The sequence below is a fragment of the Podarcis gaigeae genome (genome assembly GCF_964106915.1).
Source record: "Podarcis gaigeae genome assembly, chromosome: 7".
NCBI lineage: Eukaryota > Metazoa > Chordata > Lepidosauria > Squamata > Lacertidae > Podarcis > Podarcis gaigeae.
The window spans coordinates 57,493,471-57,516,261 of record NC_139683.1 but is presented as its reverse complement, the minus strand read 5'-3'; the positions used below and the strand labels follow the sequence as shown (position 1 = coordinate 57,516,261).

General features: G+C 40.6%; 2 protein-coding genes across 6 annotated transcripts; both read right to left on the bottom strand.

The window, feature by feature from the left end:
• Positions 1–6,834: 6,834 nt before the first annotated feature.
• On the bottom strand, positions 6,835–13,644 carry LOC310848223 (glyoxylate/hydroxypyruvate reductase B-like). Its single transcript, XM_083747022.1, has 6 exons — positions 12,763–13,644; positions 12,002–12,415; positions 11,038–11,209; positions 9,842–10,020; positions 9,213–9,309; positions 6,835–7,344 (listed from the first exon to the last, which is right to left on the bottom strand). The coding sequence occupies exons 2-6, from the start codon at positions 12,381–12,383 to the stop codon at positions 7,188–7,190; spliced, it is 987 nt and encodes a 328-aa protein (XP_083603148.1). The 5' UTR covers positions 12,384–12,415; positions 12,763–13,644; the 3' UTR covers positions 6,835–7,187.
• Positions 13,645–14,891: 1,247 nt separating this feature from the next.
• LOC310848213 (putative 2-ketogluconate reductase) lies at positions 14,892–22,782 on the bottom strand. Of its 5 annotated transcripts, none has more exons than XM_083746996.1 (7): positions 22,618–22,757; positions 21,408–21,608; positions 19,284–19,668; positions 18,454–18,625; positions 16,816–16,994; positions 16,075–16,171; positions 14,892–15,238 (listed from the first exon to the last, which is right to left on the bottom strand). In XM_083746996.1, the coding sequence occupies exons 2-7, from the start codon at positions 21,573–21,575 to the stop codon at positions 15,082–15,084; spliced, it is 1,158 nt and encodes a 385-aa protein (XP_083603122.1). In that variant the 5' UTR covers positions 21,576–21,608; positions 22,618–22,757; the 3' UTR covers positions 14,892–15,081. The 5 variants fall into 5 exon arrangements, with proteins under 5 accessions (XP_083603122.1, XP_083603123.1, XP_083603124.1 ...); XM_083746997.1 differs by lacking the exon at positions 22,618–22,757 and adding an exon at positions 21,821–22,326; XM_083746998.1 differs by lacking the exon at positions 21,408–21,608 and having other exon boundaries at positions 22,618–22,782.
• Between the last annotated feature and the right edge of the window lie 9 nt (positions 22,783–22,791).

Genomic DNA, 22,791 nt, shown 5'->3' with positions numbered 1-22,791 from the left:
GCAAAGCGGAGACCCATCAAGAAAAACCGCAGGCAGAGTGAGCCTGCGGCCGTGGGACTCGGCGGGCGCCTGGAGCCCCCCCAGAAGCGGGGAAGGAGCCTCGTAAGAGGCTCCGGAACATGAAAGGGGGAGCGGCGCTGTGAGTTCATCGCTCTTTTCGTGGAAGCAAAGCCGCGCTGCTGCTGCTGATGAGCGCTGACCTTTCTTCTTGAAATTATCGGAATTGGAGCAACATACCCGTGAGTAAGGGTCCTAAATTTTCCAACTTAATTGAAGAAATTCGGCCGAAAGCGGGAGGCGAGTAACAGGAAGTCCGCCTCCCGACTCTGCTAATTAGATCAAAGCAAGGGCTCGGAAACGAGCTGAAGTATTTAAAAAGGGATTGTTAAAGTGGAAGAAAGGGTGCATTGAGAGACTCTGTATTTTGAAGCCAAAAAGGAAAGAACTGTGGGTTGTATAGACTTTTATTCGTTAGAATTATCCTCCAATTTCTGGGCTAAACGGGGCTGAAAGAGATAACCCCGTCACCGGGCTGCCAGTGCATAGAAAAAGAACTGTCAAACTGCTGTCAAACTGACGACATTGTTGCAGAGATCGAAATTGTTGCATAGACTGAGATACTAATATTAAACATTGTTACATGGACCTGTATTGATACTTTATGGCTGGATTTTAAAAGACTAGAAGTCCTGGAAACCTTCCTTTCGTGTTTGGGAATTACTAATCTCAATATGGGGAATTGAGGAACTTCAATGGCGGAAAATAGTTCCTTTCTTTTTCGAAGCTTTGGAGTACTCCCCCTATAGGACTGTGGAAACATAGTTGCATGGGAACTGAGCTTTATTGAAACCTTTTGTGGTTTTTTTATTTATATTTGGGACTTGTTTTTCTCATGGGACAAAAGACCATTTGACCTTGAACAGAGGCAGGTGTGGAATGAGCGGCACAGGGAGAACAAGAGCAGCTAAAGCTAAAGATAAAGAAAAAGAGAAAAAATCTGGGCAACTCTTGCAAACAACTTTAACTCATCATCGCAGATCATCTGTCCCAACTGTGCTGACAGCACAGGAGGTGGAACTAGTGCAGCCTGCTGCAGAAGACATGGCAACTGGAGGATCTGAAACAGTTTTAAAACAAATTTTGGAACAATTGGCAGTCTTAAATCAAAAAGTGGACAATCAAACATCAAAGATTGACCAAGCTACATCCTCTATTGGCAAATTAACTGAACAGGTTTCGCAGCACACTCAGGCAATTGAGAAATTGCAAGGAGCTACGGCTGAAAACTTTAAATTAGCTGTGGAAGCCAACCAAAAAGCAGAACAGGCGAACTTAAAGGTGGATGAAATTAAAGGAGAGGTAAGACCTTTGAGAAGGCAGGTAGGGGAACAACAAGCCTACCTGGCATTGGTTGAATTGAAGAGCAAAGATAGTAATCTCAGGATAAGGGCTATCCCGGAATTGGAACAAAATAATCTAGAGGGATTTTTGACACTTTTGTTCACCAAATTCTGGGAAATTGAGGAAGAAAAGGACTTTAAAATTGTGACAGCCTTTAGACTGGGAAAATCAGTAAAGAAAGATAAGCCCAGAGACTGTTTGGTTGCTCTGAGATCAAGAGAAGAAAGGGATAAGATACTAGGCCTACATTTTAAGAAATCTTTGGAGGTAGAAGGTAAAAGGGCCGAAATTTACAGAGATATACCCAAATATCTCTTGGAACTTAGGACTACCTATATAGATTTGACCAAATTGTTGAGACACAACGGAATTCCTTACAGGTGGGAGTTTCCACAAGGACTTTCATTTACTTACAAAGGAAGGAAAATAAAGATTAAAACACCTGAAGACCAGCAGAAGTTCCTACACGACCACGAGGAGGACCTGCAAAAAGGAGCCGCAGCTTCTTGGCCTCCACCACCACCGGGACCATCTCCAAGAGTTATACCACCAGGACCAGGACCAGCATTACCTCCCCCGGGATCGGGAGGAAGCTTAGATACCCCATTGTAGAACCCGTCAACTGATTCAGGATGTCTCTGCAGCTTCTTAGTTGGAATATAAATGGCGGAAACTCCCCGGAAAAAAGAAGGAAAGTCTTTCACATTTTGAAAAAGGAACAATTGGACGTTATCTGCCTACAGGAAACACATGTGACAAGGCTCCATAGAAAAGTGTTAATTAACAAAAGACTAGGCCAAGAATTTATTTCTTCGGACAAAGTTAAGAAGAGAGGAGTGGTGATTTACGCAAAGGAGAGCCTGTCACCGAAATTTTTATTCAAAGATGAATATGGCCGAATTTTGGCGATTGAAATACAGACACAAGGAGAAAAAATTTTGATATTAGGAATATATGCTCCAAATGAGGGAAAGTCGGAATTCTTCAGGAAGCTGCATGAGACCATGCTGGATTATTTGGACTATAGCAACATCATTATGCTGGGTGATATGAATGGGGTTGTGTCTGTACATATGGATAAGTCACAAAGTGCTAACATATCGAAAGACGGCAGACTACCCAAAACTTTTTTTGAAATGACAGACAATATGGACTTAGTGGACATTTGGAGGGTTAAGAACCCTCTAGGGAAAGAAGGGACTTTCTTTTCTGAAGCTCATCTGACATGGACACGAATCGACCAAATCTGGACAACTAGAGGACTGGCACCTAAGACTAGAAAAGTGGAAATCTGCCCAAAAACCTGCTCCGACCATAGTGCTTTGAAAGTGGAATTGAGACTTAACACAACCGGTACCTTCAGATGGAAAATGAATGACACCTTATTAAGAGATCAGGAGATTGTGAAGAAGGCCCAAAAAACTTTAAAGGACTATTTTGAGATAAATTTAAATACCACCGTGGAAAAAAGAACAATCTGGGACGCAAGTAAGGCAGTTATGAGAGGGTTTCTAATACAACAAAACACAATTAAGAAAAGGCTCTGGAATGAAAAGAAGGAGAAGATATTGGAGAAAATAAGAGAAGGAGAGAAAAAATTAAGATCTAGGCCTAAGTCGAAGGATGTGTTAAGAGAAGTGAAATTTTTCCAGGCGCAATATTCAAAATTGATAAACCAAGAGGTGGAATGGAAAATTAAACAAATGAAACAAAGATCCTTCGAATCGGCGAATAAGTGTGGGAAACTGCTAGCCTGGCAGTTGAAAAAGAGACAAAAGCTTAATACGGTTACAAATCTAGAGATCGAAGGGAGAATGGTTCAGAAACCCGAGGAAATCAGAAAGTGCTTCCAGAGGTACTTCAAAGAACTTTATACACAAGGGCCGCAAAAAGCCCCAGAGGTAGATCAATTTCTTAAAACTAATGGATTACAAAAAATACCCCTGGAAATGAGAACAAACCTGAACTGTAACATTACACTGCAAGAAATTGAAAGTGCCATTCAAAATCTTCAACTTGGCAAGTCTCCAGGCCCGGATGGCTTAACCTCCAAATACTATAAAGTTTTAAAGGACGATTTGATACAACCTTTGATGGAGGTTTGTAACCAGATAATGGAGGGAAGGAGGGCACCGGAAACGTGGAAAGAAGCTTTCATCACATTGATACCTAAATCAGAGACTGAAAAGACCCAACTTAAGAACTACCGCCCCATTTCACTCCTAAATGTGGATTACAAAATTTTTGCTGATATCTTGGCAAATAGACTTAAAAAAGTACTAAATGAAGTGATTCACAAGGACCAGGCTGGCTTTCTCCCTGGTAGGCATTTGTTTGATAACACAAGAAACATCATTGACATTTTAGAACTTCTACAAACAAATCTGAACACGAGAGCGGTTTTGATCTTTGTTGATGCAGAGAAGGCCTTTGATAATATTTCTTGGATGTTTATGAAGAAAAATTTGGAAGGGATGGGAGTGGGGCGGGGGTTCGAAAATGGTATAGAAGCAATCTATACAGAACAAAAAGCTAAATTGATAGTAAACAATGTGGTGACAGAGGAGTTTAATATTGAAAAAGGGACACGACAGGGGTGCCCTCTATCCCCCCTATTGTTTATTTCGGTTCTGGAGGTGTTGCTAAATATGATTAGAAAGGACCGGTTGGTTCAGGGAATCGAGGTCGGAGTGAAACAATATAAATTGAAAGCATTTGCAGACGACTTGGTATTAACACTTCAGGAACCAGTCTCCAGCACTAAAAGAGTGTTAGAATTAATTTCTGATTTTGGTCGGGTGGCGGGGTTTAAGTTAAATAAGCAAAAAACTAAGGTTTTAGCAAAAAATTTGACAGTTACAGAAACAGATGAGTTCTCCAAAGAAATGGAGCTGAATGTGGTTAAAAAGGTAAAATACCTAGGGGTGTACTTGACCTCCAAAAATTTGAATTTGTTTAAAGATAACTATGAGAAATGTTGGTCAGAAATTAAAAGAGACTTGGAAATATGGTCAAGATTGAAACTCTCCTTGTTAGGCCGAATAGCTGCTGTAAAGATGAATGTATTGCCGAAAATGTTATTTTTGTTTCAGGCCCTACAGATCGTGGACAAGGTGGAATGTTTTGGAAAGTGGCAGAAGGATATCTCTAAGTTCGTTTGGCAGGGCAAAAAGCCCCGAATAAAGTTTAAGATATTAACTGATGCGAAAGAAAGAGGGGGATTTGCCCTGCCAGACTTGAGGCTATATTATGAATCTGCAGCCTTCTGCTGGTTGAAAGATTGGATTTTATTGGAGAACACTGACGTCCTGGATCTGGAAGGGTTTGACAATGCGTTTGGGTGGCATGCATATTTGTGGTATGACAAGGTTAAAGTGCACAAATTGTTTAAAAACCATATTGTTAGAAGAGCAATTTGGAGGGTCTGGATAAAATACAAAGACTTATTGGAGAGTAAAACTCCGAGGTGGCTCTCACCGGTGGAGGCCAAGGCACGTAAGAGACCCAACATGGAGGCCCATTGGCCTAAATATTGGGAAATAATTGAAAAAACTGGAGACAATTGGAGGCTGCTAAGTTTGGAGAAATTGAAAACTAAGGTACGAGATTGGCTGCACTATGCGCAAATTCAAGAGGTATTTAAAATAGATAAAAAAGTTGGATTCCAGGTGGAAAAATCGAAACTGGAGATTGAATTGTTAGAGCCAAAAAGTAAGCTACTTTCGAGAATGTATAACTTGCTGCTTAAGTGGAATACACAGGATGAGACAGTCAAATCCGCCATGATAAAATGGGCTCAGGATGTGGGGCATAACATTATGTTTGCAGACTGGGAAAGGTTATGGAACACCGGTTTGAAATTCACGGCTTGCACTGCCTTGAAGGAAAATATTATGAAAATGGTATACCGGTGGTACATGACCCCAGTCAAGTTAGCCAAGATATATCATCTGTCTGACAACAAATGTTGGAAATGTGGAGAGGCGGAAGGGACATTCTTTCATCTCTGGTGGACCTGCCCGAAAGTGAAGGCCTTCTGGGAAATGATCCATAATGAACTAAAAAAGGTACTTAGATTTACCTTACCCAAGAAACCAGAGGCCTTCCTCCTGGGCATGGTGGATCAGAGAGTGCTTAAGAAGGACAGAACCTTTTTTATGTATGCTACCACAGCAGCAAGGATCCTGATTGCAAAATATTGGAAGACACAAGATTTGCCCACGCTGGAGGAATGGCAGTCGCAGTTGATGGACTATATGGAGCTGGCTGAAATGACTGGCAGAATCCGAGACGTGGGAGAAGAAACAACTGAGGAGGACTGGGAAAAGTTTAAGGACTATTTGAAAAAACATTATAAGCTGTATGAATGTTAAAAAATGCACCTTTCAGGAAATTCTAGCTTCAGCAAATGTAAGTTAATGAAATGAAAATTAAGACACAAGAATTCAGAGGTAAAATAATGAAATAACTTTATTGTGTTTAATATAAAACATATAAGAATTGAGCTACAGTAAAATTGAAAATAGGGAACATGATAAAATGGAAGTTACAATAAGTTTTGAAATAAGTTAACAAATTGCTGATGCTTTATAAGACAGAGAACGCAGGGTTCGGAGGATGTGGGGAAGTTCTATAGAATAGATGGAAAAAGAATATGGAAACTTGTTACTTATACCCTATCTTCTTATAACCACCCTTTATTCTTTTTTCTGTATTTCTAAAAAGCAATAAAAAATGTTTAAAAAAAAAATAAAAAAAAATGAACTGGCAATAAATTTTATGTTAGGAACAAAATCACATGAGTTTAAGGCAATAAAACTTAGGTTGCTTGAGCATGTTGATGTTGGTCACAAAAACACCTACTCTTCCCTGCCCCCCAACAAATGAAAAGAAAAATCTATGTTTCAACTTTATTATTTTCTTTGAGGTTCTTAGCATTAAAAAAATGTTACCTGAAATGTGCTTTACATGCAGGGACTGATGGCTGTCTATAGCCATCGTAACTAGCAGCCATTGATAAACCTATTCTCAACAGAGGTCACATGTTCAGTCTTTCAAATATTCCCTGTTTTGCATGGTTTGCTGCTCCCACTGGCTAGGGTAGAGAAATGAAGTGCAAACATTTCCAATTACAGTGTAGGAGGCTTAGTTAGGGTAGCATGGAACAAGCGAGTTGTGCCAAAGCCCTCACAGAAAACTTAGTTTTTGAGGGGCGATTTGACAAAATAAAAGGGCTGGAAGAACTGTCACCAAGATATTAAATTATCCAATTTATAACTTTTAAAGTCGTGGTGGTGGTACTTCATTTTAAACCTTTTAGAAGAAGTTTACTTTGAAATGGCAATCAGGCAGAGTTTCCAATTTTTTAATTGATTACCAGGTAGCAAAGCTCGGTTTGGCTACAAATTATTGTGAAAGTAGTAACTCACTTGCAAATTTCAAAGCACATTTATTATTTTTATTTCTTTGTTATAAATATTGTATATAATATTTAAAATACAAGCATAGAAATTTTCACAACAGTTTTTCATATTAATGAGCAAGCACTGTTTGAAATTTAATTGTGTGAAATGGTAACAAAGGACATTATCTGCTATAACTATGATGAGGAGTTAACAAAATATGAAATCTCCTGTTGGCTTGTTTTGTGTCTTCAGTCCAGAACAAACACAGCTGCATGAGGCATGAGATTCAGATTGAATTTATACATCTGTCAATATGTTTCTTGCACTAGAGAAAAATGTAGAATAGTTCTATGTTGCTAAATTAGATGACAGCCCGCAAGTTTAGTCAGGAAACACTTCACTGGGCATTGGGAGACCATTAAGAGCTGCCAATACATTGCTTACTGCTTCCTCTGTTATCATAAAAGTAGTTTTGTGTGTTTTAATACCAACATGTGGTGTTATGATAACATTTTTTAATTTTAGTAATGGATGATCTCTGAAAAGAAGAAGATAAAAAAGACTGGTTATGAATATAGGAAGTGACATTCATTCAAACAAATGAAGGAAAAGTACTTAGAGCTATCCACCGTCTGAAGGATTTTAGTTATCTGACTTGACCATCATTCATATTCTAGCAATGTACCAAAGTCAAATGATTTGAAAATAAGCAAGTGTACCCTTCAGTTTCAGCCCCTGTGGTTAATATTTACTCCCTCTGATTATACAGGTGCTTTAGTAGAGTATAATAGTTAATGTGTAGTTATATATAAAGAAATCACTATAGATCTATGTAACTTATATTTCTAAAGTAAAAGATTAACAGAGCAATCCTACCCACGACTTACACTCGCCGTTAGAGAGTGGGTCACCCCTGAGCCCACCTACATGTTAGAAGCTCAAAAACATGCGAGTGTTGTAGATTACATCGGTGTTGGACCACTGTTGCGTTGGTGCTGCTTAATGCATGTTTAACTGATTCAACAACATGAACTGAGGAAGTTTGGGCATTAGGTAGAAGGAGAGAGAACCTCAGGTGCTGGTAGCGTCCATGGCACCAGCACACAATTATAACTGCAGAACAAAATGAAAACACTCACATTGGAATCAGTGGGGAGCCCCAGACGACTCAAAACCCCACCCTCTGTCTCCCATTGCGTTGCTCATTCTCACTAAACTTCTGGATATCTCCTTGTACATTAAGAACTCATGGCTGAAGTGCCTCCTCTTCTTGGACTATATGGCCTACTCTTTCGCAAAATGTTGGCTCCAATCACAATGATGCCATACATTCATGTGTGGAGTATTCTGTCAGCTATCTATGCAGTCAGACAACTGACCATAAGCCTATGTCTTTGGGAGGAAGAGGTTGTAGGTGTGAGGTATGTTGCACTGAGAAATAGAGTTGGCTACTTGTTGTGAATGGAATAACACTCCACCTTTCCTGTTTTATCTGCGTGATAAAAGGTGCATGGGATCTCAACTATAATGCACTGGCATAATGCTTGTATAACTGTGGTGCAGGGATAATCACTACAATTATAGGACTGCCTTCGAACTGCAGGGTCCCCAACTATTTTTGGTCTGGAGGAACATACGGAAATCTACAAACTCCCGGGAACAGCATAAAATTCCCATTTTATAGACAAAAAACTGGCCATGCTCAGAACTGCACGTCCAAAAATAGGCTCCACCCCAATCCCCAAATAAAACAAAGATTAAAAGCAGACTATACTCCCCTCCACAAAAAAAGCAAGTAATCCTCCCAAACAAACAGTAACAAAAAAGCCAAAGACACTTTTTAAACAAATCGGGAGGGACAGGGGCCTTGGTGGGCGGCAAGGGATGTTTTAAGATGCAGTTAGGAATCCCAGCTGCAGAAGAAAGTTTCAGCACTAACTCAAACATTTACAGTGGTACCTCGGGTTAAGTACTTAATTTGTTCCGGAGGTCCATTCTTAACCTGAAACTGTTCTTAACCCGAAGCACCGCTTTAGCTAATGGGGCCTCCTGCTGCTGCTGCACCGCCGGCGCACGATTTCTGTTCTCATCCTGAAGCAAAATTCTTAACCCGAGGTACTATTTCTGGGTTAGCGGAGTCTGTAACCTGAAGCGTATGTAACCCGAGGTACCACTGTACTTAACACCTGCTCACACTGTCCTTCCATTGCCTCATGGCTTCAATTTGGAAAGGAAGCATGTTGTGTACTATATAGGCTCTCCTGCTACTTCCCAGAGTATACAGTGGAAGAAGGCAGAGATGTCAGTCTGAACTTTAGCACTGGTCACGCCTATGCTTCCCTGCAGTCTTTACAATGTGCTTATAGTCATTCATTTTTTAAAATAGATAAATACATAGTTGTTTACCTGGGCAGTGGTTCAGGATAAGTGACATCCATAGCGGCACTTTTAATAACACCAGTCTGAAGAGCTTCCACAAGCATATCTTGGTCTACAACTTGCCCTGTGTGGAAATCATGTTCTTATGATAACCGCTGGGTAACGGTACATTGCATGGTTTCATTGAATCATAGAGTTGGAAGGCACCCGAGGATCCTCTAGTCTAATTCTCTTCAATGCAGGGATCACAACTAAAGCATCCATGACAGACGGCCATCCAGCCTCTTTTAAAAAAGCTCCAATGAAGGAGAGACCACCACCTTCCGAGTTAAGGAGAACATAAGTACATGCTGCTGAACCGATCTCATTACATACCTCCATTCATCAAGCTGGGAGCGACAGACCATGAGCCTTGGTATAACACAATTTGTGAGCCAACACTCGTAGTTTGTTTCTCTCCAAACAAACTACGATGTTAAGCTGAGCACAGATTCACATGTTGTGATAAAGAATGCAGGGCTTCTTCAAAAAGCAACTCCTCAAAAGGGGAACACTGGGCTGCTTGAAAGCCTTTTTGCAAAGGGACTTTCAGACAGTGCTGTGCTTTGAAGTCCTAACACTCAATATTTTTCTTCAAGCAGCTCTTTATGACCTACCTCTAGAGATATTTATAAGACTAGCTGTGGGTTTCATCAGCTGCAGCTCTTTTTTCCCAATCAGTTTGTACGTCCGAGGTGTCAGATTTACAACCAGCATCACAAAATCTGACTGCTGGAGCAAGTCTTCTATTGCCCCACAATAGCAGGCACCCACAGCCTGTTCTTCATCGTCTTTCCTGACAAAAAACAACAACAAGGATGATCTGTTTAACGAGTGCTAGTTCTTGGGGGGGGGGTGGAATTCACAAATGTGCAGATCCCTTGTAGAACAAGGGGTGTTTAAGTTTAAGGCTACACAGTAGATCAGAATAATGTTCCAATCTCCCCTGTATATTATATTGATATTTATCTTTCTAGCAAAGAAATTAAGAAGATTTAAATACTTTTTTCAAAGCTGAAAAACCTAAATATTACAATCAAGCCACTGAAATTTAATAAAACCATCTAAATTAGCATAAAAATGAGCTGAGCTGCATACTTTTTCCTAGCAAACTCTGACATTATTTAAACACACACCAAAAATGGCAACCACATGTAGTAGAGCTTCTCCCTCCCTCCATCATGATGAGGTTAAGTTCTTTTAATATCCTGATTTGAAGTGCAGGAGAACTACAGGTAAGTTCCACAATGTGTTACGGAAGGGAAGAAGAGAGCTTTGCCTCTGGCTCTTTTCAGCAGTCTTGTGGCTTTTGTAGTATCTAGTTTTCTCCCTAGCAAAGCAACAGCTTCAAAAACCAGAGTGAGGATGAAACGGAACACAGCAAAAGCCAAATTCAGACATCACTCAGGATGAATATCAACCTTAAATCATGGCTCTCTTGTAGAAAAAAGTGGGAGGGTTGGAAGACTAGCAGGAAGACTTCACATATTTTCATAGGATTTGGGTGAATGCTGGAACAAGCTACTTAGCCAGTTTTCTCATTTACTAAGAATTGAAATTTGATTGTGTGAAATGGCCCTTATTTATCCTTATCTTTTTCTCACCGGATGGCTCGCCTTTTCTAAGCACGATAGGCTGGCCTCTCTTCATCACATTAAGCAGAAATATAAGTTGAAAAGTACAACTGTGTTTGTTCACGTCTGAAGACCAGCTGATCTTTGTCTATACCCATGCACAAAGATTTGGCGGGTAAAACAGCTTTAGAGGTGAAGATACACTCGATTTTGTATGGGATCAAACTGTGTATTTTTACCTTCTGTTCCTGTTATGATAAAGAATTTTCATCTCAAAAGCTCTGGCTCTCTGAGCAATTTTATACCCAATGCTTCCCATTCCAATGATACCCAGAGTTGCCCCAGTGACTTCCTCTCCTAACCAGTTATTAGAGAAATAGTCTGTGTCAGGGGAAACAGCAATCTGGCAACCTGCAAAATGACAAAATAAGGGGTGGCGGGTGGAGAAGGGGTGTTCATTAAAAACAGAATTCTAGGGGGGGGGGAAGGTGTTTTTTTGTAAGAAATCTGAGTTATTCAGTTGAGGCTGTAAATTGGTGGTTTTTCATTATACATCAGTGTTAAATTATTTGTTTAGATCGTAACAAAAGTCATATTGCATGCAAAATTTCATATACACAAACAGGTAGGATACAGGGCAACCTGACACAATACTAGGTAGAAAAGGGTTCAGGTTGAAGGCAGAGGCTCAGGCTGTACTCTTTGAACAGAAAGCTCCTACTGTATGTTGTTTCAGCAAAGAACAAAGCGAGCTTCTTTCCTGTATATCAGCAGGATTGATACCTCCCCATTGTGAGCCTCACCCATACTGCAAGGTGCTGCTTTGCTTAAAGAGGCCTAGCTCTCAGCATTAATCTCTTCCTGCAACAGAACGTGGGAGACTCTGGTTGCACGTCACTTTCCATGGAGTCTTCCAAGTCAGAGGATGACAGCGCCACTTCCTCTGGCCAGGCTTATGTTGACTCCATGAGCTCACTGTGTAGCAGCACTTCTGGGTCTGGCCATACATGTCCTCTGTTTTGGAGTCCTCCGCTCCATCACCTGAATAATAATCTGACTCCTCATCCCTGACAACAGCCTCAATTTACCTCCTTCCAAAGGGAATCAAATCTGGATAAGTGCTCCGCCCTGGAACCTCTCACTGCTCGGGAAAATGAGACAAGGGTAACTGTAAAGAAATGTGTACAGTATTGTCAGTGTTACCTTCTACGAGTCTTCGGGCAGCTGCCAGCAGCAGGGCCATGCCAATGTCTGCTGTAGTGCTGTGGACAGCATGAGGAGTGTTGGCGATTCTAACTCCAAACCCAGAGATCAGCTTCAAATCCAGGTGATCGGTACCCACTCCTGCACTTGAAATCACTTTTAAGTTAGGCAGACTTTTCAATAGCTCACTGTCGATGACTGGCTTATGCCACCACGAGTAAATAGCTTGGACTTGAGCACGATAGTATTCTTTGCTTTCGAGGAATTCCTTCATGGTGATAAGTTGAAAGTGTTTCTTCAGAAACGGCACGTGCGCTTCTAGGACTCCCAGGGTGCCACCTACTTCATTGATCAGTAAGACAGGCAACTTGGAATCTTGCATGATCTTTGAAAGGATGGGAGACAACTAGTTTTCTGAAAAGCATAGAGAAACAATCAAACCACGCCACAAAATACTGGATTATTTTCCTTCCTTGTGATACAACATGCAAGACATACAGTATACAAAGAACTGGTGGAAGACCAACATGGTCAGAAAGATGTAAACCTGTCTCTTCTGAATCTCTTAAAATCAAACTTCACAAAGCCTGATCCTTAAATTTCCAGACTTGTACGATAGCACTCATAAACTCATTCCTGTTTATTTTATTTATTTAACAAAATGTATATACCGCTTGATTGCAAGAAAACCTCTGTGTGGTTGATTATCTGTGAAGCAATTATTTCAAGAGAAAAGGAAACTTCAAAAATTAACACAATACCGGTTGTGAAGCTGTGCTCATCGAAAGGATGTCTTGAAATAGTAGCATGCAAATCTCAGCACTGCTGAACTTTGAACACTGGAATTTATCAAGTTACTTTGTAAGCCATTTTGCTTGCCAAGAATGGGTATAATCCAAACTAATTTAAACATATTTAATTATCCAACAAAGTTCAATCCATGAGCGTTAAAGATATGCACAATTCTCTACTAGTAAATCAACAGAGAGAACTTTGGCATATTCTTTCTTTAAAAAAACACCACTCCAAATACATTGTTTGCTAAATCTGACTCAACCACAATGCACTTCTTTATTTGATTATAACCTCAACATTGTCTTAATAATATAAAGAAATGTTTTCAAATGCAAATAACAGGTTGCATCCAGCACCGCTGTTCCACTTGCACAGCAGACTTCCACTTGCTTCCCACTCCTCTCCCCTGCGGCACCCCTAACTCAAAATCTGCTCCATAGCATTGAGGGACCCCCCAGAGCAGAGTCTGGAGACACATGAGGGGGCTGCAAGGGAGACGTAGGGAATGTGGTGTTGCTCAAGTTGAACTCCTCTTATATAGCATTGGGTACAATCCAATCACTTTGCTTTAGTATGTAAAAAAACCCCAACCACTTTTTTGCACTCTTCTCAGTTATGCCATGAATAGATTCCGCTTTTGCTTGACGTGAGACATTCAAAAGCAGGGGTAGCCAACAGTGGTCAGTAGTTCTCTTGGGAAACCAAAAATGCAAGGGAAAACAAGATGGCTACTGCAGCATATTGGGGAGTGTCATCTTCCTCATGCAAATGGCACATGTAGGACAAGATATAACAGTGCTGTTTGGGACAGTTCACATTTTTAAGGGTACAGAAGCTGAACCTGTACATGGTATTGTAGCCTTTTTAATCCATGGGTAGGAATAATTGTTGCACCCGAGCAGAGACAAAAGGAGCCACACAACACCAAGGGGTTAATCCAGAGAAAGAGCGTTTTATTCTGCCATCCCGGGGGGGGGGGGGCAGAGGCACCTGTGTGATTCAGTTCACAAAAGACAGGCCGCACCAAAAACATTTTACAAGCAGGTTTTATCCTTTTTTCAAACCCCTTTTTTCCTCTCCCCCTTCACAGATTCTTGCATAGAAATGTTGCTTTTCGTTCTCTGGCTCTGTTCTCGGAAGTATGTTGCAAATCAATGTACCAGGACAAGGTTATCTTGGATCTGGGAAGCGAAAAGCTTTACTGTTCTCAGCTATGGGTTTGTTACAGCGTTTTTGCTACAGAGAGGACTGCTTAGCTCATGCTTTTTGTCTTAGAGGGAAATGCAGTTTTTAAAATGCGTACGCCGAGGCCTGGCTGGGGGGGGGGGGGAATTCACAAGCAGTTTTTTTAGGGCTTTCTAGGGTAACCCTAACTGTACCCCTTCAGTATGTCCAACAGAACACCAAGCAGCCTCTTATTCAGTTACAGTTGAATTTGGTATTACAACCCCACTTGATATTATGTATTATTTTATTTTTGAAAGTGGCTGAGGCTGCACGCACATCTGTATTTTCTATGGCTCCAGGATGCTCCCACTGTTGGTGTTTGGAATAGGGTACCCATGACAGTCACAATTCATATCTATTTTTCTAGGATTGGGAGGTTGGGTTGGATTACACCTTTGGGTCTCCACCAAGCCTGCAGTTTTGTATCTATAAGATGGGGCATGTAGTAGAAGGAACTGCTGGATTGTTCAAACCAGTTTCTTTCTTAAGCTGATGACCTAGCTGGCCCTCTTAAGCACCCTCCTTCTGCATGATGGAAGTTTGTCATTTTGCCAGGAACAGCTGGGTGTGGATACTCTTCCTAATGGGAAGCAAGATGTGCTGCAGTGTGAGCCCCTCCTTCCTATACTCAAGTTTTATATATGTGCAACTAAAACCTTATATCCTAAAGACACCAGTCTCCATTGGGTAAGCAAATGGCACCCGTGAAATCTCTCACGTGACAGAGTTGTTTTCAACACTATCCTAAAGCTACTTGAAGAATCCTAGTGCTTTCCCTCAAACCAGTTTCCATTTGATTTGAAAATGTAGGCTGCAGTGAATATCTGTTTGTACAAATAAAGGGCTGGAAGAATCAGAAAGTCAGCTGTTGGGCTCAAAAGCCTTGGAGCAACATTTATTAGTAGTTCTTTTACTTAAGATTACAGAAAATAGTTACAGTATGGGAGGCCATAAATGAAAACTACGTGGCACGAGTTTTGATTTTCATTCTCCATTGTTACTTAGCGGTTAATGTCCTTTTGCTGACCAGCCATTGATTATTAATGTTCTCCATCAAACTATTGGGGAATCACTTCACTAGGAATGGGGAGGTCATTGAGAACAGCCTGTATATTTTCCACTGCTTCTTCTGTCATCATAAGCAGGGCTTGCACAGTTGCAGTTCCAATGTGAGGAGTTATAATAACATTCTTCAGTTGCAATAATGGGTGATCCCTGCAAAGAAGCCATAACAGAAAAATCAGAAGTCATCTGGCACAGGCCACAGTGCTATATGACTGCACTGAAAAAGACTCCAAATGGGGGGAAATGGTAAGTTAGCTTCCACTGAGCTGTCTTCTATACACTGTGTAGGTCACAATCATTAAGTGTGATCTACTAAATCATTATAGGAGTTAGCCCTATGAAGATCTGCTTTTGAGTGACTGGCGCTGTGAATCAAATTTCTCATCACCCATAAACTTGTTTGTATGGCAGTACTGTTAGATAGAAAGCTTAGAACGATGCAGTCTATGTTATAGGCTTAGAACAAGAACTCCCCCTTACAATTCTGCAAATTTTTTGCATCTCAAATGCACGGTATAGGTTTGAGTGAAAATGAATTAAAGCAGCAAAACAAATTTTGCCGTCTACTATACAATCTGAAGGTTGTTTTGTTTCAAAGCGTTAGATGGCAAAGGAAAAGCATTTGGGACCTCGGGACAAGGGACAGATTGCTATCTCAGCCCTGAACACAAATGCTATTGTAATGGGTTATATTTAATACCTCTACCATCATGATTTCTTGTGTTACTTCAGTTTGTTTAAATCCAAATACTCTGAGACTCTGGTCAGTCAGAAGAAATGGCAAAATGACTTCAGAGGAAGGCATATTTATGACTATCCATGCACACAGGTTTCTGAACACATCAAGCACTAAGGAGGCGGCAACAGAGGCAAATCATGATCATCTATGCCTTAATGTTGAAGTTTTGGACCAATGAATAATAATTATTCCATGTCAGGACTAAAACAACAACAGCAAAGGTGTGTTTTTTTTGGTAATATTTTACCTTGGCAATGGTTCAGGGTGAGTCACATCTAAAGCTGCAGCCTTAATAACTCCATTTTTGAGCGCTTCTACCAAGGCATCTTGATCAACTACTGCACCTGATGCGGACAGAAAGTCATAAAGTAGTTCATGATAAAGACTGAAAGCTGGTTTCTTGCATTGTTCACTTGAAAAGCACAACATTGTGTCCAGTGGAGTTAATGCCTAGGTAAGTGTGCTTAGGATTGCAGCCAAAGAACACATTTTAAGGAGCTAAGGGACTCTCCACATTATTTCCCCAAACACGTTTTGATTGACCCAAAATAGTAAAAAGGCTTATGAATCCAGTCCTTAATCCATTTCCTTTGCAGCAAACCTGTTAAAGTTCACCAATAAAGCCACTTCATGTGATATTGCTCTTCCATCCTTCCTTCCTTCTACATCTGGATTAGGGTGTAATGAAACCCACAGCTGTGCCAAATCCAATGTACCCAATGTATGTATCTTTACCACTGAATTTCCCCTTCTTTTTCTTGTGTACCATACTCCTGATCCCACTCCCAATACTACTGGTTTCAAAATAATCCATATTGATTCTTGACACTGAAAACTGGTTGCTGGCCTCACCGTTTGTTAGTGCTGGTGAAATGTATCACCTTTCACACAAAAGAATACAGAGAAAAGGATAGAATATATGCAAAAATAGGTATTTGAAGAATGTACATAGCTGAAGTTTACATTTAGGTAGTCACACATCCCCTACCTCTGCAGATGTTGATGAGAGTAGCCGTGGGTTTCATCAGCTGCAGCTCTCTTTTCCCAATGAGCTTGTGTGTCTCAGGTGTCAGATTCACAACCAGCATCACAAAGTCAGACTCTTGGAGCAAGTCTTCTATGTTTCTGCAATAAGTGGCACCAACTGCCTGTTCTTCTTCCTCTTTCCTGGAAGGAAATAAACATGACAATTGTCACTTATACAGTGGTACCTCAGGTTAAGTACTTAATTCATTCCGGAGGTCCGTACTTAACCTGAAACTGTTCTTAACCTGAAGCACCACTTCAGCTAATGGGGCCTCCCGCTGCTGCCACGCCGCCGGAGCATGATTTCTGTTCTCATCCTGAAGCAATGTTCTTAACTTTAAGCACTATTTCTGGGTTAGCGGAGTCTGTAACTTGAAGCGTATGTAACCTGAGGTACCACTGTAATAGTAACTCTCGTCCCTGGAGCTGCCCTCATTGTGGATTCTTTCCTATGGGTAGCCAAATTTTAGGTCAAAAGGCAACATTTAAAGTCCACTGCATCCCTCCCTATTCAATGCAGCATCCATGTGAACATCAGTTTTTGCTCTTTGCATGGTGCTACACGCTTGCCTTTCAAGGCAGCCAAAGGGCATTGCTAAAGGATGCTGGCTGATCATGAGAATCTGAAAACTTGAGGAACATGGGAGCCTGCATGTGTTTCTGGCTAGCAGTGATTTTCTTAAAAAAATGATTACTATCCTTTGAAAAGATCTTCTAGTCTTCAAGTGCACCTTCTTGTGTACCCTGATTTAGGTGTTGATTGCCAGTACTGGAGATAAGCAGAATTACCCTTATTTTGTATGTGTCGCTCTGTGCATGCTGCAAAAACAGATTCAAGACAAAATTCTAATAAACCCTGATTTATATATTAATTCTGAACAGGCAGGTGTGGGTGTGTGTTTGTTTTACCATATTGTAAGTCTGAAAATCACCATGTTTTTAAAAATCACTTGCTTTCCATTTCAGTGTTCAAATATTAGCAAGAAGAATCACCATACACGTAGGTTTGCCAAATGTCCAGGAATTCCCAGACATGTCCTCTTTTTGGGGTCCTACATGCCCATCCGGGGGTTTGTGTGTGTGTGATTTTACATTTTAAAGCAAATGTCCTGGATTTTGGTGAAGGTTCTTTTGTGTGGGGGTGGCTCTGGCAACCTGGGCTCTGGTGTGGCCAGCTCAGGCTCAACAGTGGCAGAGGGGCTGTTGGTTGATTGCCCTAAGGAAGCCCAACAACCTTTTGTGTACAGACTTTTACCTCTTGAAATATGGCAACCCCACCATACAGCGACTTTTTCACCTTAATGGTAGAGATGAAAATAGTCTCAAGTGATGGAGGAATTGTTTTTGTCTCTCTCAGACCCTTAGCCTCCATGACTACACACAGACTGACACTGTAACATGGTGCAGAGATTGGTAGTTTCGAGCAACTGCTTCCAACAAACATAGAAACCTAGATTACCAATACATTGCAAGTTAAATAACTAAGGCTGAGGTCCTGTACATGTCTACTCAGGAGTAAGCCCCACTGAGATCCATGAGACTTACTCCCATGTTAATTTTGCATGGGCTGCACTGTACAACACCTTCATCAAAGATATACCTACGGTTCCTGTTGTGATAAAGGATGTTCATGTCAAAAGCTTTTGCTCTCTTGGCTACTTTATACCCAATGCTGCCCATCCCAATGATACCAAGTGTGGCCCGGGTAACTTCTACTCCCAGCCAGTCAACCGCAAAATGTGTGGTATCTGGAGATGTTGCAATATGACAACCTAAAAAACAAAAGCAGAAGCCACGCAGCAGAGAATGAGAAACAAGAGTGTTAGTACTTACAACAGCTTTATTTCAGAAATTAGAAAACGCGCCTGCACCATTTACAATAGTTATTGGAAATCAGAAGACAGCTCTAAATGGGAGTCCCTGTAAGGCATATTTCTACTTAGAATTTGTACAATAAGCAGCACATAAAAATATAGGTGGGAATAAATTTAAGGAAGAAGGTAGCAGAATCCATCACTGTTAAATCTAATTAAGGGATCTTGTATGGAAGGAATAGAGAAACATCTGTTCAAGAGTTTGAAGATCTTCAACCCATAAAATGTTGAGCTAAATGGATATTGGCTCTGACTCAATTTCAGTTACAAACTAGAAGCAAGCCAAAATTTGGAGTACAGTACTCCATAATTTTCAGTTTAAAAGTTAATTTCTATTTGGTACCTGAATAGCTGGAAAAGGGAGCAAATACCTGTATTATTATTTATCACTATATCATGGGCATTATCATATAACTATTGATCAGCTGATCTAAGGACTGATTGATACTGGGAGTGGTAAGCTCAAAATCTTAACATATTAGTGCAAGTTATGTCCCACAAAATCTGAAATGTGTCCACAGCAACTTACACAAACTGCAAAAGAAAATGACTTTACCTTCCACTAGTCTTCTTGCAGATGCCAGCATTAAGGCCATGCCTATGTCTGCTGTGGAGTCAGAAACAGCATGTGGGGTGTTGGTGACTTTTACTCCAAAGCTCGAAATCAGTTTCAAGTCCAAATGATTCACTCCTACCCCTGAGTTTGCTACCACCTTTAGGCTGGGCAAGCTTTCAAGAAGTTCCCGGTCAATGAGAGGTCTGCACTCAAATACAAAAATGGACTTGATCTTTTCACGAAGTTCGTCCTTGTTTCTGTGAAACTCTCTCAGGGTGATGAGATTGAAGTGTTTCTTAAGGAACTCCACATGGCTCTCCAGCACACCAAATGCACCTCCTATGTCACAGATCAAAACGCCAGGCAGTTCTTTTTCTCCCATACCCTGAAAAAAGGGGATGATGAGAAATGTTAAACAGAAAACTAGGCTTTCATAAAGCCACTGGAAAATATCCAAGGATGTAAACTGGAGTCTCAGAATTCTGCATTATTCTGTATTAACAGTTAGATAGTCTCTGACAATAATTACGTTTGGTTGGGTGCTTAAAACATCTATTTCTAAAAGCGTTCCCAGGAGGACAAGCTGACTCACAGGCAGTATCGGATTTCTCTTTGGAGATCTGCTTTATTTGTTTCTATTTCCTTTGTTTTAATATTGTTGTACACTACTATGGCATTTTGTGGTGTTTAGACATTTATAAAGATTTTATATATAAGAAAAAGAATATACCCAGGAGGATTTAATTTACAACAGGATTTAATTGCAACAGATGATGACTTTCTACATGCATATTTTCTTGCCCAGTTGTGGCAATAAGACACTACAGTGTAATGATAAAGCTACATTCAACATGTAAGATGCAGAGGAAATGCTTAGTTGCTGGAGCGGAATGGGTTCCTCTCTAAAAATGTCTGAGAATGCTTCATGCTGATCAAATTAGCCTTTTATCAGTTTTGATTCTGACTGTGTCAGCTTCTGTACAAAGAAATCAGCTACAGCCAGTTATAGGACAAAAAAACTTCACAAGATTTAGCTGCTTATCTTTTAATAGAAACACCAACATCAACTAATTTTGTTCATCCTAAGAGAAGGACAGCATACACTACTTTGGATGATTTATCAGGAAAAAAACGTAGTAAATTATTGTTTCCTATACAGTATTTAAATATTGCTTAATAATATTAAGGCAGTAACCTTGTGGTCTTGAAAATAATAAATACAATATGTATATACAAGAAACAATGAATATGAAAAACTACAAAATGTAATATAATCGAACATAAAACAATAAAATCCTAAAGCCCTCAAAACATAGCAGCACATTAAAAAAACTTCTTAAAGAGTCAAGGAACCCTTCCATCTTCAGCCTCCCTCTTGGCAAGGCACAACTTGGGTCACAATATACAACTCTCACCCCACAAAAACATACACATCACACCCAAATTCTGCCTCAACCCACATAAGAGGGACCCCATTAGTTACTGCCTTCTATGATATGCTTACTAACTTCTGTCTAATATGAATAATACATTTAAGTGAAAAGGCATCATGTAACACTATGGACCCTTCCATATAATTATCAGTTGTGGTGTGTGAAGCAATGTGTTCAAATGGAAGGCTGTGGGCAGTGCTATTTTTCTAGAAAAAGAGGTGCCACAACTCACCATGAAGACTTCCCTCGTTCTCTTAGAATGGCAATGGAGCCCACCTGAGAGGTGGCGGAACAGCTGTCTTGCAACACTGGAACAGTTTACATCTCTCTGTCCCCATATTTCATCACAGATTTTGTCAGCAGGGACTTTTGCCAAAAGGCCACTTTCATTGGCAGCAACCTCATTCCGTTCCCAGGATGCAATTAAATATAGGTGGCTATAATTTGGTCCAGGGGCTACTAATGGCCGCCTAGTACAAGTACCCTCAGCTGATTCCTGCTAAGGAATAAACTCTCTGTTTTTCAGCAAGCTAGAGATAAGAATAGTAATTCCCTCACTCAAAGCCTTAACATGCAATATAGCCACATGGGTTTATATATATTATGTGATTAGCATAAAAAATCACAATAAGCACTTTAATCATCAACAGGAATATGTCTACAAGGCAATTTGCTTCCTCCTGGTACTAACCTTGGCCTGGTAAGCTGCTCCCCCAGTGCTGTTTTGCTCAGTTCTGTAGCTTTGCACACAGGTAATGTTTGTCTTTGCCCACTGAGACCAATGCGTGCTGGAGACTTTCACCCAGGCAGCAGCCAGCTGAACAGACTGTGCCAAGCAGAAGGCTTTAACTCTGAGCATAATCCTACATTAAACACAGTGTTTTGGGAACACCTGTCCAAGAAACAACAATTTAAATCTAAGCTAGTGTTGTGAAAATTTAGCTGATACTAAAGCAGACATTTCTGAATATAGTAACAGTGCAATTATATTCTAAAAACCCTTTGTGGAGCCAGCAAAATGAATCACTCAAAATAAATGATGTTTAAAACTTTTAACAAAGATTACACCAAGATTAACAACAGTTTCTGCTGTAACTAACTTACCAGTTTTAGTAGGGGAATGGATTAAACAATGTGGGTATTTCTTGATTCCTACAGCACACACTGTGTTTAGCACCGAGTACAGTCAGTTCTTTAACTTTGCTTTTAAGGCCCCTTAGCTGGCTTGGCTCTGCCTGAATGTGAGCTATGCACACAGTACATATGTTTCTTAGTACGTACACATTTCTAACAAGGATGTATCCCAGTCTTATACTTGGTTTCCAGATATTTATTAACAGCATTTACAAGCTTCTCAATTAAAAATAAATGCTCAATGTATTATCCGTTAGGAGCCAAGGAAAAATTCATTACAGTATCAAACCTGGATAAAATACGCTATGTTTATTTTGCCCTGTCTACAGAGTAAAAATATGGCAGGGGCAAGCCATTATCAGCCCATGTTTTCATAGTTTACACATGGTGCTAAAATAAATGCATATCTATGTAAAAAACAATATGTATTACAGCTGTCTAGGAGAAATAAACTTCCAAAAGGATCACGTGGTCTGAAGCTGGCAAGAATCTTAATTGCAAGTCTCTGCCCGCAGGAGGGGGCAATGGCAAGAACTGCGGCCAGACCCGAGCAATCAATCCTAGCTCTCGATTCGCTTTTCCTTACGGGTTGGAAGAAACCATCAAAACCAAGAACTCCGCTAGACAAGCTTTCGGCGAGCAACCTTTCCCAAACGGTTGACGCCATCCCAAGGTCTATGGTAGCCGCCTACGCGGGCTTCATAGCTGTCAGAACCACTCTCTTCTACGCAACCGGTACCCGTTTTACCAGAACGGTTCCCCCTTACCTCTCTTTCTTTTTGCAATGGACTCGTCCCCATCGCTCAGGCGTCGATTGAAGAGCAGCCGTTCCACTTCCGTCGCGAAATGAACCTCTCCGGAAGTGGCGAAACAAAAGGCGGGCAAACGGCTTCATTTGCCCTCGCGGGGCTAAGCGTAGCGCTGCATTAGGCGGCGCTTAC

Coding starts and splice junctions, on each gene's coding strand:
- LOC310848223 (XM_083747022.1), bottom strand. CDS start 12,383: ATGCAAGATTCCAAGTTGCCTGTCTTACTGATCAATGAAGTAGGTGGC. Junction 9,310..9,841: donor TCTTATAAATATCTCTAGAG/GTAGGTCATAAA, acceptor ATTTCCACACAG/GGCAAGTTGTAGACCAAGAT. Junction 7,345..9,212: donor TATCCTGAACCACTGCCCAG/GTAAACAACTAT, acceptor TCTTCTTTTCAG/AGATCATCCATTACTAAAAT.
- LOC310848213 (XM_083746996.1), bottom strand. CDS start 21,575: ATGCTCAGAGTTAAAGCCTTCTGCTTGGCACAGTCTGTTCAGCTGGCT. Junction 16,172..16,815: donor TCTCATCAACATCTGCAGAG/GTAGGGGATGTG, acceptor TGTCCGCATCAG/GTGCAGTAGTTGATCAAGAT. Junction 15,239..16,074: donor CACCCTGAACCATTGCCAAG/GTAAAATATTAC, acceptor GCTTCTTTGCAG/GGATCACCCATTATTGCAAC.